At 45.6% G+C, this 15,648-nt stretch overlaps 1 protein-coding gene across 2 annotated transcripts in view; it reads left to right on the top strand.

Annotated features, from left to right (window-relative positions):
- The window catches only part of LOC134969646 (cytochrome P450 2J4-like), a 37,471-nt gene extending 22,683 nt beyond the window's left edge, over positions 1-14,788 (top strand). For both annotated transcript variants that reach the window (XM_063945734.1, XM_063945733.1), the window contains 6 exons: positions 2,950-3,110; positions 5,694-5,867; positions 8,346-8,490; positions 9,296-9,483; positions 10,077-10,218; positions 14,348-14,788. In XM_063945734.1, the coding sequence (XP_063801804.1) occupies positions 2,950-3,110; positions 5,694-5,867; positions 8,346-8,490; positions 9,296-9,483; positions 10,077-10,218; positions 14,348-14,526 (989 nt within the window). In that variant the 3' untranslated portion in view covers positions 14,527-14,788. The remainder of the gene's footprint in view (positions 1-2,949; positions 3,111-5,693; positions 5,868-8,345; positions 8,491-9,295; positions 9,484-10,076; positions 10,219-14,347) is intronic.
- The last annotated feature ends 860 nt before the right edge of the window (positions 14,789-15,648 follow it).

Genomic DNA, 15,648 nt, shown 5'->3' with positions numbered 1-15,648 from the left:
CCACTATTGATCAACAGTAAGTAGGTCGACAAGGACTCTAGGTCGATATGTTCTAGGTCGACATGACAAAAGGTTGACATGCATTTTTGGGACTTTTTCATACTTTACGATCCACTTGGACTACAAATGGGAATGGTAACCTGTGCCGACCGTAGTGGTAGCGGAGTCAGGCACCTTGCCCGAAGCATGGCGAGCCATGGGAGGGGACACGGTGCACTAATTGGGGTTCCCGGTCACTGTATGGAGAAAACGACACCAAAAAAAGTGCAAAAACTCTAGTACATCTTGACCTAGAGTCCCTGTGGACTTAGAAACCATGTCGACCTATAGTGGTCAACCTAGGCTCTGTCGACCTACGTGTGGTTGACCTTGCATGCCACACCCGGTTACGTTTAGGCTGCAGGGAGAGGAGGATTAGGGCGCGGGGGGGAGGGGGGGGGTCAGGCTGCAGGAAAGAAGGGTTAGGTAGGTTAGGGATTAGGGCTACTTACCACCTATGTGTCAGGATTCTGAGCGTCAGGATGTCACTGTCGCTATTCTGACTGCCGGCATTCCAACCGCAGGGATCCCGATACCATCCCCTCACTCTAATTCCTAGTTACGCAATGCCTTTCCTTTATTCATTATTAATTAGTCATGTTATCCTGTACTCTAATTATGGTATGAATTAGATGAGCGGGTTCGGTTCTCCGAGATCCGAACTTCACCTATTTTACACGGTTCCGAGGCAGCCTCGAATCTTTCCGCCTTGCTCGGTTAACCCAAACGCGCCCGAACCTCATCATCCCGCTGTCGGATTCTCGCGAGATTTGTATTCTATATAAAGAGCCGCGCGTTGCCGCCATTTTCACTCGTGCATTGGAGATTGACATGGCTGCGTTCTCTCCCTGAAAAGCTCCGTAATCTGCTCAGTGTGTTGCAAATATCTGTGCTCAGTGTGCTGCAAATATCTGTGCTCAGTGTGCTGCATTGTGGGGACTGGGGACCACCAGTATATAATTATAGTAGTACAGTACAGTAGGCCAATGCTGTATCTTGCAGCTCTGTGTCAAGTATACTATCTCTGTGCTGCATTATTGTGAGCAGTATATAGTAGGACAGTGCAGCATTTTGGTGACCAGCAGTATACATATAGTACAGTACAGTAGGCCATTGCTGTATCTTGCAGCTCTGTGTCACTTCTAGTATCCTGATCAGTGCTCAATATCTGCTGCATTATTGTGACCAGTATGTATACTGTACTGTGCGACGTGTGTTATACACCTGGTGATTTTATACGTCCTGTAATCTGTACTGAGTGATGTGTGAGATACACCTGGGGATTATACACCCTGTATACTGTACTGAGCGAAGTGTGAGATACACCTTGGGATTATACACCCTATATACTGTACTGTGTGATGTGTGAGATACACCTGGGGATTATACACCCTATATACTGTACTGTGCGATGTGTGTTATACACCTGGTGATTATACATCCTGTAATCTGTACTGAGCGATGTGTGAGATACACCTGGTAATATCTGTGCTCAGTGTGCTGCATTGTGAGGACCACCAGTATATAATTATAGTAGTACAGTACAGTAGGCCATTGCTGTATCTTGCAGCTCTGTGTCACTGCAAGTATCCATTCCATATCTGTGCTGCATTGTTGTCAGCAGTATATAGTAGGACAGTGCAGCATTTTGGTGACCAGCAGTATACATATAGTACAGTACAGTAGGCCATTGCTGCATCTTGCAGCTCTGTGTCAGACTCAGTTCTAGTATCCTGATCAGTGCTCAATATCTGCTGCATTGTTGTGACCAGTATATAGTAGTACAGTGCAGCATTGTGGTGACCACCAGTATATAGTAGTACAGTACAGTAGGCCATTGCTGTATCTTGCAGCTCTGTGTCACTTCTAGTATCCTGATCAGTGCTTAATATCTGTACTCAGTTTCAGTGCTGCATTGTGGTGACCAGTATACTACAGTACATTAGTCCAGTGCTGTTCTCGCTGCTCAGTGTCAGTTCTCCGTAGTATCATCAGTGATCAGTATAATCAGTGCGCTGTTAGACGTGTGCCAGTTTTCCGCCATTAGTGCAGTGGGAATTAGACAATTGATTAAATTATTGTGTCCCCGGTACAAAATCCCATCTAGATTCCACTTCACTTGGCAGGCGATAACAAGATTTTACCAATTAATATCAGTGATTTATAATTATTAATTACAGTGATCTTGCCATATAATTCCAGTGATTTTGTCATTTTCTTCCAGTGATTTGGACCAGTAATACCATTGATTAGAACGAATAATTCCAGTGATTTTGTCATTTTCTTCCAGTGATTTGGACCAATAATACCATTGATTAGAACGAGTAATTCCTGTGATGTTGAGGTGTTTGTGTCGCTTAGCTTAGCCGTCCAGCGACCACAGTGCACCTCTTTTTCTCTTTTCTTTGCATCATGTGCTGTATGGGGCCAATTTTTTTAAGTGCCATCCTGTCTGACACTGCAGTGCCACTCCTAGATGGGCCAGGTGTTTGTGCCGCCCTCTTGGGTCGCTTAGCTTAGTCATCCAGCGACCTCGGTGCAAATTTTAGGACTAAAAATAATATTGTGAGGTGTTCAGAATAGACTGGAAATGAGTGGAAATTGTGGTAATTGAGGTTAATAATACTATAGGATCAAAATGACCCCCAAATTCTATGATTTAAGCTGTTTTAGAAAAAAAACACCCGAATACAAAACACACCCGAATCCGACAAAAAAATTTCAGGGAGGTTTTGCCAAAACGCGTCCGAATCCAAAACACGGCCGCGGAACCGAATCTAAAACCAAAACACAAAACCCGAAAAATTTCCGGTGCACATCTCTAGTATGAATACACTGTGCTCTGTTATCAGGCACCTGGCGGACCTGCTTGTATATCTGGGCTTACCATCTACTGCTGCTGTCTTTCAGATAATCTGTATGACCCGCACTTTGTCGTGGATAATGCTGTGTCCAACATCATTTGTTCCATTGTGTTCGGGAGGCGCTATGAGTATGATGACCCAACGTTCAGAGATATTCTTAACCTTGTCCATGAACATATGAAGCTGGCAACAGGTTTCTGGGCTCAGGTAAGTCATCTCATGTTGCCTTAACCTCAGGGGCGTAGCTATGCCAGACGGGGCCCCATTGCATACTTCCATGCTGCGGCACAGGCCCGGCTCCCGCTGCTGCTGCCATGCGTGCCCCCCACTCTGCCGCCCACCGTGGATTACTTCAAAGAACCCCTTCCCCGCAGCACTCACCATTGGGGCTACACTACCTTCTCATCCGCTCTCCCGGCCAGCCCGGCTCCACCTTGTATCTCCTTACAGACGCTGGGAGGAGGCGTGCCCGTGGTCCAGGGATGTCCCTGCAGACTCAGGCATGCTTCCTCCCAGCGTTATTCAGTATTCAGGAGAGGCGGAGCTGGTGGCCGGGTGAGTAGGTAAAAGATGCCAGTGCCGGCGCTCACTGAGCAACTAGGTGCAGGGGATGGCTCGGGCCCCAGAGACAATTCGGGGCCCCATAGCAGTCGCTTCCCCTGCACCTATGGTAGCTACGCCCATGCTTAACCTGATGGGTAGCAGTGAAATAATGAATATGTAATTTTGCTAAAAACACTTTGCAAAATAGAATACATGAAAATTTATTAATGGGACTATCCTATTTATCTGCCTCACACACTCATAGCTCTATTCCCGCGTTCTTGTTTTAAAACCAGCCACCAATAAATACAGGACCGCATTTGGAGGGCCAAACTACAATACTTGTATGTCCCAGGCTGAGCGCAAGATAGACGCTTATGTGCCTGTTGAGCACTGGCCAGCGCGCAATGCAAATTGGGTGATGATGATGACAATCTTCTGATTGGCTGCAACTTCATCCCTTTCATGGGCGTAACTATAGTGGTATTATGTATATGAGTACATAGGCAAACGCAGGGGGGGGGGGGTTTCTGGTTGCCCAGAAACCCCTCCTCTTGACAAGTGGCTCAAATTATGACAACAATAGCAATGGCATATAATATGATTACAAGAGCTGCCACCACATCATGCAGTGTAAGGGACAGAGCAGAGCTGCTGTATATGCCCAGTGGTAGTGGCTACTTCTACCAAGTTTGCTGTGTGTGTGGTTCTGACTCCTCAATCAGTGTGCTGGACCAGAAAGTAGCTGCCAGGAAGAAGAGACAGGAGCCTTACCATGAGGTGGGAGAATGTGTGCTTCGAAAGTGCAGGACTAGTTCTATCTATTATATTTGTGTATTTACAGTAGGTATTATGGAATGTTTAACCTTTTCCTAACCACTTATTTATATTATTTAAATATGTTTGATACAGCCTATACTATAGACCATCTATAGTGTTAAATATTAATACTGTATGGCAGAGTGGGAGATTGTGGACTGCATTTGGAAACCCCCCTCTAGAAATCCTGCGTTTGCCGCTGGAGTAACCAATTTGAGGCCCTAGGCAAGATTCTGGCTGGTGCCCCCTAGCACTGGCGCTAGTTCCACCTATGACCCGGCACCCCTCTCTCAGCAGCACCATCACCCAGCAGCACAGATCACAGTAGCAGCCAGCAACACCCATCATCAATCACCCACAGCAATCCTAATCCACAGAGCCGTAACTAGACATTTTGGTGCCCTGTGCCAGCCAGAGCAATGGCACACCCATATTTGAAATAGAGACAGCATGCACCAAATGCGTGCGCACCGAAAAAAAGCGAATGGTCTTGCTGGGAAGGAGCATTGTCACACAATTCAAATGACATTGCACACTAGTGTCCCTTATTCACGTTATATTACACAGTAGTAGTGACCTTTACACCAAATTATGCCACGCAGTATTAGTGACCATTACACCATGTTACGACACCCACAGTAATTTCAATTGCACCACATTATGCCCCACACAGTAATTCCCACTGTGCCACATTATGTTCCACACAGTAATGCCCAGACAACACCAACCTGTCCATGTCCATGGCGTCTGAGTTGGTGTCCAGATGCGATGGCGATAGCAGGTAAGCCTGTGTGCTGTAGCGTGACTGGGTGCAGGGGACTGGCAGGCACTGTAGGCATCTTGGGCCCCGCAGCAGCCGCATCCTCTGCACCTATGGTAGTTACGCTACTGGCAGTGAGGAAGGGAGAGGAGAGGGGAGCCTGTATGGGTCAGGGTTGGAGCAGAGAGGGGGCGGGAGTCTGCTTGCGAGATGGGGGTTTGAGGGTGAAGTTTGGAGCAGTAAGGGAAGTGAGGAGAGGGGAGCCTGTGAAGTGTTGGGGGGGGGGGGGGGGAGATGCCATGAAGGGGGGAGGGGGGAGAACTTGGAGCAGTGAAGGAAGAAAAAGAGAAGGAGAGGGGAGCCTGTGCAGGGGGAGGGGGTCTGGAGGCGGTGCTGCAAATGTGAGGGCGGAGTTTGGAGCACTTAAGGATGAGAGGAAAGGGAGAACCTGTGGGGGAGAGGGAACTTTATCAAACTGTACCGACCGCTGTCAAGCAGAAACGGGCATAGGTTTGGCATGCATGCCCCTAGGCCTTCCAAATGCCCTAGAGATTTTCCTAGTTTCCTAGGCTGGCTATGCATGTCAGAAAGATATTATACCCTCAGATACCCCATACCTATTATTATGCGGTGATGACAGTAATGATTTTCTATGCTTTACCCCTTAGCTGTATAATGCCGTTGGATTTGTCAAGCATCTTCCCTTACCACACCAGAAGATCTTCAGAAATGTCAAAATAGTTTTTGCATTCCTTGGAAAGGTGTTAGAGGAACACAAAAAAACCAGGGTGCCTGGACAGGCCCGAGACTACATAGACTTCTATCTGGAAGAACTGGATAAGGTAAGGCATTTGTCAAGAACGTTATACCCAATCTCTAAGACATCTTTGCCCCAAGGAGTGTAATAATGATCATTTAGATTTCTCCACTTTCAGTACCTCTGCGTCATCTGGCCATAGGGCCCTTAGACAGAGGACTGTGCAAAAGGTTTATCTGTATAAACTTATGTGTAAGAGAATTGTGGGGTCAAATACTGAGCTATTTATTTATAGGCTTACCCTAATAATATCCTGGGACACCTATGAATTACACAGGTTCTGTGGCTGATTAAAACCAGGTGAAATGCAGGCGTTTGTCGCTGCGGTGCGAACGGGTCCGGATTGCGCTTGTGCGGTAGCCGCACTGCGCATGCACAATGTTGCCCGGCGACAGGGGTCGCCGGGTGACGTCGCGTCCTACGAAAAAAGCGGTCGCAGAGCCGACCGCAAGAAGATTGACAGACAGACGGCGTTCCTGGGCGGATCCGGGACGTTTTCGGGGAGTGGTAAGGAAAACCGCAGGCGTGTCCAGGAGAACGGAGGGCGGATGTCTGACGTCAAAGCCGGCTCCAGCATCGCAGAGATCGTCGCACAGGGTAAGTAGGTATAGGGCTGAATTTTTTTTAGCTTAGCAGGGCTGCACAAGCGATCGCAGCCCTGCTAAGCGAAAATACACTCCCCCATAGGCGTGGACTAGTTGATCGCAGCAGCAGCAAAAAGTTGCTAGCTGCGATCAACTCGGAATGACCACCCAAGAGCCTGTATTTGAAAAGGCTGCAATATTTCGACCTGAGGGTATCAACCTTCAGCTGCTAAATGACGTATTGTGAGTTGCCAATATCTTAAGATGACTTTGTTAACGCGATGATAATGAACGCTGTGTCTCCAGTTTTTCTAAATTAATAAATCATTAAAATTAATGTGCTCTCCCAAAAAGATAAATAGGAAAATCGTGTATGCAACCTGAACTGAATAGCACTGAGACTCATCCTGGTGCTTCTTCGGTGGCAGATGCCTGGGTAATACTAGGACGTGATAAATAGGTATATGTCAGTGCCAGATGGCCATGCTTGAGTTTGTGGAACTACAATCACCAGCATGCCCTTGCAGCCAGTGACTGCTGGAACATTATTTTACCTTTTCTGTCTTTCTGGACATAGGTGGTGTGAGGCCACTGCTGCATAGTATTCATCTGGGCGTCTTTAGTCGTGGGTACGAGATAATTTATTTAGGCTGCCAGCAGATGACAGGGGTGTAGTACTGGTGACCGGCAGTCTCCTGACCGCCGGTCACCTTACCGACGCCGAGATCCCGGCGGGGAGGGGCGCCACGCTGCGCGCTGCGGGCGCCACGGGTTCTATTCCCACTCTATGGGTGTCGTGGACACCCACGAGTGGAAATAGTCCCTGTTGGTCGGCATGCCGACCATCGGGATAGTGAGCCGTCAGGATCACGGAGGAGGTCATGTGACTGTCGGTCAGCTGACCGGCGGTCGCATGAATGCCACCCGATGACAGGGCCCGATACTGGGTAACACTGCAACAATATGGTGGGTATTCAATTAGCTCCGATCATTTTGGAGCTATTGAATTCACCCCCCCTCCCCCTGTGTATTCAATAGCGGGCTGTTTTCGCTGTTTTTTTAAGGCATTTTCGCCAATGCATTTTTACTTTTTTTTTTTTTATCGAAAAGACATTGGCGAAAAATGCCTTAAAATCAGTGAAAATGGCCTGAGTTTTCACCTGCGCAGGTGAGAAAACATGTGGATTCACTGATCCATATTTTTCACTTCTGCCAAATTACTCACCTAGGCAAAAAAACGGTCATGCTATTGAATGGGGTGAAGCCCTAAAAAAGTAGTGAAAAGTGGAGTTTTTCCATCTAGACGAAAAAACGACCCTAAATGAATACAACCCCCCCCACCCCCCACCCCCTTGTAGGGTAAAACCGAAAGATTCTGGTAAATCAGGTGGTTTGTCCTAATCTGCGTAAGGTTTCAGCTAAACAGTATGTAATGTAGGTGTTTTATAACATAGCTAACAGTTTGGGGGCTTCATCCGCCTTACCAAAGTAAAGTAATGTAATGCTGCCAGATTAGGAAGATATTTTACAAATTCCCCCACCCCCTTTCCTTCCCTCCATCACCTAGCCTAGGTGCTGCAGTTTTTCTGGCCGCCAGTTCTGTAATACATGAACCGGCAAATCAATGGAAGCTGTACATGGCAGTGGCTGGGGAGGTGAGAGGTAGGTACAGTCACAAGTGGCTTGCTACTAGTTTATTTAGAATATTTACCTATGTGGGAGCGCAGCATGAAACATTTTTATTGAGAAGTGATGCGGGATGAAGAAGAAGGGAAGGACACCTTATCTATTTATGGCAGTTCTGGAGTTTTTGGAGAAAGATAACAACCTACAGTAATATGATCGACAGTCCTTCTCCATCTGAGGTGTAGCGTGAGTTGTCCAGCTGTCACTGACCCGTCTCTTTGTTATGTACTCAGGACCAGGACGGCAGGAACAAGCCAAGCTTTGATGCAGAGAATCTGTTCACGTGTATGGTAGATCTGTTTGTTGCTGGGACGGAGACGACGTCGGCCAGTCTGGAGTGGTCTCTTCTTTATCTGATGCTCCATCCGGACATTCAAGGTAAAATCTGTCCAAAATCTCATGGGCATTGTTGTGTGTTAAATAGTGTGGTAACATGAATATGATTATGGGGGGAGAGGTATCGAAGCTTGGAGTGAGGTAAAGCTCCAATGAAATGTTCAAACTTGACTGGAGGCTTCAATCATCTATGTGACTGTCAATATTAAATGTTATCTTCAGCGTCCGTAATGATACTTAGATGAGGTGGATGCGTGACTCAACATATAGAGGGACATGATCAGTGCTGAAAGTAGGATGGTACGGGGTGGTACGGAATACCATTAAGAAGTATGGTGGTGGTACGCAGCACCACCAGCCCACTGCTGGGGCATAATTTATAAGGGTAATTTTTGTAAAATGGTGTCACTGGCATATCTGTATGTAATAGGCAATATGTTGTGTGGTATAATGTGTAATGGGCATTATGGTGTGTGGCATAATGTATAATGTGTAATGGGGTTTATGGTGTGTGGCATAATGTGTAATAAGTATTATGGTGTGTGGCATAATGTGTAATAAGCATTATGTTGTGTAGCATAATGTGTAATGGGCATTACGGTGTTTGGCATAATGTGTAATGGGCATTACGGTGTTCGGCATAATGTGTAAGGGGCACTATGGTGTATGGCATAATGTGGCCATGCCCCTATTGTCATGTAGCCACTACCCTAGTTTCATGTGACTACGCCCCCTCATGACACATGACCACGCCCATTTTTACTATCAGTACCAGTAAGAAAACATTTCTACTTGCACCACTGGACATGACAATGTGAGTATTGCAATGTGGAATATTTTATTTCAGACAAGTGTCGGGAGGAAATAAATAAGATTCGGGGAGACAGAGAACATCTCGACTATGAGGACAGAGTGAGGATGCCGTACACACAGGCTGTGCTGCAGGAAGTCCAACGCTTTGCCTCGATTGTGCCACTGGGTGTCGCTCACTCACCCATAAAGGACGTGCAGCTGAACGGCTATACCATCCCAAAGGTGAGGATAATCCTTATAAACTAAGGAAATATGTTGGGTCACATCCAATCAGCGAGTATTTACTTTGATAGCCCTACGGTTCATGCAAAATTTGTACATTGCACTAATCTCTAAACCTTATGTGTAAAGGAATCTCACTGTCCCATTTAGGATTTTTATATTAGTGTAGGGCGCTGGGTCGTATATACAGCAGCAAACCTTCAATCATTTGTGCTTAGTAAGTATATGATGATCAGGGGTGTCAGACCTCTGGTCTCTAGTGATGAGTTGTTAGCAGAATTCTCGCTTCAAATTACCGCTCTAGTCACCCCTACACGTTATACTAAAACACGCACACACGTCAGTGACAGGCTTTCATTCCGACATCGAGACGTATGCCCATCAGCCTGGATTGCCCGTAGACACTGGAATTATGTTAATGAAGGACAGAACGATTATGTATTTCTTCCAAATATGAAATGACAATAGAACCTTAGACTAAATCTAACTACTTTGCAGTAATGTATGTATGCACTAAGACCGAGAAACACAATTCATGGACTGGTATACCTCTGTGGCACACTACACACTTACGGTGTTTTTTTTTCTGTCAGGGAACGATGATTATAACAGACCTGTCCTCAGTGCACTATGACGAGAGCCAGTGGAAATACCCACATGAGTTTAATCCAGAGAATTTCCTGACCAAGGAGGGAGAACTGGAGAAAGTTGACTCCTTCCTGCCCTTCTCTGCAGGTAACAGCAATGGCTTCCAGGGGTGGGAGAGGGGGTGTTAAAAACACTAATGAGCATGTAAGTCCACAAAATACATTGCAGTGACAATTCTGATTATAAATGTCCATGATTGTGCAAGTAATAATAAGTGAGTTGACAGTAAAGTTTTTGGGCACACAAAGGTCTCTTCTCTATGCAAAACCTTATTGGCTAACAGTGTATTAACTTATACATACTGTGGCAGGAGAGGTACTTTGCCACCTGTAAGCTACACACAGGGTCATGGGGGTGGATGGGAAGTGTGGATGGACCAGGTTCCCATCCATTTGGCCCAGACTAGGTCTTATAGGCTTCTTCATCAGCCAGCACCTGGGTGCTGGGTTTAAAGCAGAGTCTCTCCCATGAGTCAGGGCTCCTGATGGCAGTTAGTGTCCAGGTGATAGGCCTGCTAGGGACAGTGGGATCCGGAAGACTGGGGCACTAGTGTCAGGATGCCGGAACCTGAAGGGTTCCTTATTAAGTAAGAGGGAGTGAGGCAGGGCCTAACCTCCCTGGTAGTTTATACTGAAGATAGTGATCTTTGTTTATGTATATCTTTGTTTTTGAGCTACCTGAATAAAAGGTATTTGTTGTTTTTGTACAAGCCTGGAGTCGGTCGTTGGTGGAATTTTTGTAGCAGAGCACATTCTAGCAAGACTCCTGTTACAATACATATTAAAGCCTAATGTTTCCACACATACTGTAACATTGCAGATAAAGGGTAAACAGCTGGGGCTCCCTGAATTTGGCCACCTACCTGTATCACCAGAGTGGACATACAATACATTCTTTCAATCTTAGTACAGGCCATCTGGCAGGATCAGTCCCTGTGTTGCCAACTTAAGTTTTGATTATAAATGTCCATGATTGTCCTTGAGAAAAAATATTATGCCCTTAAAATTGGGTCCAGGTTTGGGGTGAAAGGGTCTACTCGGATTGTGTCAAAAATCAAATATCAGTTCATATAAATGGGTTAATTTATCAATGAGTGATAAATTTCATTGTGAGTGATAAATTGCACCATCCAATCAGCTCCTAACTACCATGTTACAGACTGTGTTTGAAAAATGACAGGAGCTGATTGACTGGTGCAATTTATCACTTCCAGTGAAATTTATCTCTCATTGATAAATGAGCCTTATAGTCGGCTGCACACAGAACCTTCCTCAGCGCCCAATGGTGGTCATTATGATTTGAACGCTCGCTCGCAGTTTTTAGCAGCCGTGCAAACGCTATGCCGCCTCCCACTGGGAGTGTATTTTAGCTTAGCAGAAGTGCGAACGAAAGGATCGCAGAGCGGCTACAAAGTTTTTTTGTGCAGTTTTAGAGTAGCTCAATACCTACTCAGCGCTTGCGATCACTTAAGACTGTTCAGTTCCTGTTTTGACGTAACAAACACGCCCTGCGTTCGCCCAGCCACGCCTGCGTTTTTTCTGTAACGCCTGCGTTTTTCCGAATACTCCCTGAAAATGGTCAGTTGACACCCAGAAACGCCCACTTCATGTCAATCACTCTGCGGCCAATAGTGCGACTGAAAAGCTTCGCTAGACCCTGTGCAAAACTACATCGTTTGTTGTAATAGTACGTCGCGCGTGCGCATTGCGCCGCATACGCATGCGCAGAAGTGCCGATTTTTAGCCTCATCGCTGCACAGCGAACGAATGCAGCTAGCGATCAACTCGGAATGACCCCCATTACACAGTATATTCATTGCATCTATAATTGGATGAGCACGTCTGAACCGGGGCTACTACTGCTATTGAATAGGTGAGGATCTCAATGCAATTCACCAGGTTTATGAAGAAACATGGAACAAAGAAATAAAACAAATATAGTGTAGTATGTCAACCACACAACAATAACAAGTCCCAAAAAGCTTTCTATCCGGTATCCCCTTGATTCGTGAAACGTGAGAAATGAGCCTTAGATGCAGTTGCGCAAGCAGGGGGTTTTCTGAGTACCCAGAAACCCCCCCCTGATGGACCACACATTTTTTTTCAGCATTGGTCCGGACGGCCGTCAATTGTAGCCCCGCCCCCTCGCGGCTATTTGCCGCGATTCGCGGGTCTGTCGGGAAGGGGCGGAGCCAATATGAACAGATTCGCATGTAATTGAGTCATATTGGTTCCTTCCCCTCAACGCCGACCCGCGAATCGCAGCATTTAGCCGAGAGGGGGCGGGGCTACAGTTGCCGGACCAATTATGCCATGGTGGCTTATTTTTTAAGCATGCTCCAGTCCAGCCCTGCATTAATAACAACTGTAGCATCCTCTTCCTTCAGGACAGGGCAGTTTCCAAATGTAAGTGTACTGTATGTGGTGTGTAATTGTGTATGTGTGTATATGTATGTGTTCCATGTGTATATTTATGTGTACGTGTTCTGTGTATGTATAGCGATCTATGTATGTATTGATGTGTTCTATGAGTGTGTGTACTGTATATATGTATGTTTGTGGTGTTCTATGTGTGCGTTTGTGTGTATGTGTTCTATGTAATATATGTATTATATATATCTACATGTGTGTGTGTGTGTGTGTGTGTGCGCACGAACACACTTGTGCGCACATAGAAGTAACACCCCCCCTTCCACATTAATCCTGCGTTTACCCCTGAGGGGGGTATCCTGTGCGCAGGATCTAGAGTGATAAGATACTCATAATGAATGTATCTGCAGATGATATATGGGGACAAGCATAGGTAAACGCAGGGGGGATATCCAGTTGCCCGATGTTCGGCACAGTGGGAAATTGCGGATTGCATTTGGAAACCCCCCTCTTGAAATCCTGCGTTTGCCCCTGAGATGGCGTACCGTACTCACACAGTGGATAGCCACCATAGACCCATAAAGGTATCTTTGTGGTTGAGATCCCACCCTCTTACTGGTCGATTCTAGGAATGTAGGTGCATACCCGAACTCACACTTCAGGAAATGATGGCAAATATATCAAGGTATCTTTAGTCCACCTTAACGAGTATATTGGGAAAGCGTACCCCACTCACAATAATGCGAACTGCTACCCTCACATCAAGGTATCTTTACATTGGACGTGCTTCCAGGTAAAAAAACTTCCAATCCAATCCACATTTGTGAAAAAGGGGTAACAAATTTATTAAATAGACAAAAAATGGTCCATAAAACACATGAAAAAAACATAAAAAGGGAGGTACTTCTGCACAACACCAAATAAACCCATAGGTGTGTAGATGGAAAAGTAGAGACGGGCGTTCCGGACTGCCCACTCACCATTACCCAGGTAGGGTAGTGGTGAGTGGGCAGTCCGGAACGCCCGTCTCTACTTTTTCATCTACACACCTATGGTTTTTTTTGGTGTTGTGCAGAAGTACCTCCCTTTTTATGTTTTTTTCATGTGTTTTATGGACCATTTTTTGTCTTTTTAATAAATTTGTTACCCCTTTTTCACAAATGTGGATTGGATTGGAATTTTTTTTACCTGGAAGCACGTCCAATGTAAAGATACCTTGATGTGAGGGTAGCAGTTCGCATTATTGTGAGTGGGGTACGCTTTCCCAATATACTCGTTAAGGGGGACTAAAGATACCTTGATATATTTGCCATCATTTCCTGAAGTGTGAGTTCGGGTATGCACCTACACTCCTAGAATCGACCAGTAAGAGGGTGGGATCTCAACCACAAAGATACCTTTATGGGTCTATGGTGGCTATCCACTGTTTGAGTACGGTACGCCATCTAGGACTCATTTCTCACGTTTCACGAATCAAGGGGATACCGGATAGAAAGCTTTTTGGGACTTGTTATTGTTGTGTGGTTGACATACTACACTATATTTGTTTTATTTCTTTGTTCCATGTTTCTTCATAAACCTGGTGAATTGCATTGAGATCCTCACCTATTCAAGAGGAGAAACATTGGCCTATAATCATCCTAAAATAAGGGACGTACTGTCCTTAGCGCTTGATTATCATGTACAATTTCTTATTTTTTTGTACTGCCATATTGTTTTAGAAGTAAGGTGAAACTTCTGAGAATTGTACTTAGTCAGCAGCTTCAGCGCCTGGTTGTGATACACGCAAACCCATTTCATTGTCACTACTACTGCTATTGTCTGACCATTCTTCTATGTCCTCTTAGGGCCTCGAGTTTGTCTGGGGGAGAATCTCGCCCGCATGGAGATCTTCCTTTTCTTCACCGCTATGCTGACGCACTTTGAGTTCCAATGGCCAGACAAGTCGCCCCCGGACCTCACACCAGTGTTTGGAGTTTCTCAGGCTCCTAAACGTTTTAAGATGCGGCTGGTGCCGCTCACATAGAACAGATCGTCAGATACGTGGGGAGGAAAATCACGCCTCACGGCTCCCCTGTGCTTCAGGAATACCAGCTCTGATTTGCCGCTGAAGTTTCTTTGATACTAGTTTTTCGCTTGTATTACTCAGAATGTGACTCATGTATACTGTAAATCTGTATGTGTAAATCTATCTCCTGTTTGTCACTGGGATGGAACATTTGTATAATGACAGTACTAATACATACACTGATTTGTGCAGACCGGTGATAAAAATATTTTGAAATATGGTGAGTCTACATCTGTGAGATTATTGGGTGGTAGTTTGCGGCAATGTTTACATTTGCCTTTATATGGCCATTTATGAGAAAGCAAAATGTATGGATGCACAGCGCTTCACGGTTTGTGCTAATTCTCTTATTTCTCTTTTGTTACTTGACTTGACTGGTTTAAAATGGGGTTGATTCGGTGTGGGTCATTAGATCGACAGTGTCTAGGTCGACAGTCACTAGGTCAACAGGGTTTGAAGGTCGACATGTTCTAGGTCGATAGGTCAAAAGGTCGACACAAGTTTTTCATGTTTTTTTGGTGTAGTTTTCTCCGTACAGTGACCGGGAAGCCCAATTAGTGAACCGTGTCCCCTCGCATGGTCGCTTCACTCGCCATGCTTCGGGCAAGGTGCCTCGCTCCGCTGCCGCAGCGTTCGGCACAGGTTACTGTTCCAATCGTAGTCCACGTGGATCGTTAAGTATGAAAAAGTTCAAAAAAAGAAAAAAAATTTGAAAAACGACCTAGAACATGCCGACCTAGAAACCCTGTCGACCTTGAAAACATGTCGACCTAGTGACTGTCGACCTATAGTGGTCGACCTAGACACTGTCGATCTTCAGACCGGATCCCGTTGATTCTACATAAGTCATTGGATATGAAAATGTATAATAAAGCCACAGAATTTCCCTTTAGGACAACGCCCCTTAATGATAGAAAACCAATCACAATAGCTTCCTAGAAACATTAATTCCAGGAGACAGGGGGACATATGTACTAAGCCTCAGAGAGAGATAAAGGGGGACATTTACTAAGCAGTAATAAGAGCGGAGAAGTGAGCCAGTAGAAAACTTGCCCTATCAACCAATCAGCAGCTCTGTAT

This window comes from Pseudophryne corroboree, chromosome 11 (genome assembly GCF_028390025.1).
Source record: "Pseudophryne corroboree isolate aPseCor3 chromosome 11, aPseCor3.hap2, whole genome shotgun sequence".
NCBI lineage: Eukaryota > Metazoa > Chordata > Amphibia > Anura > Myobatrachidae > Pseudophryne > Pseudophryne corroboree.
Note: the sequence above shows the minus strand (reverse complement) of the source record. Positions and strands in the feature narration are given on the sequence as shown.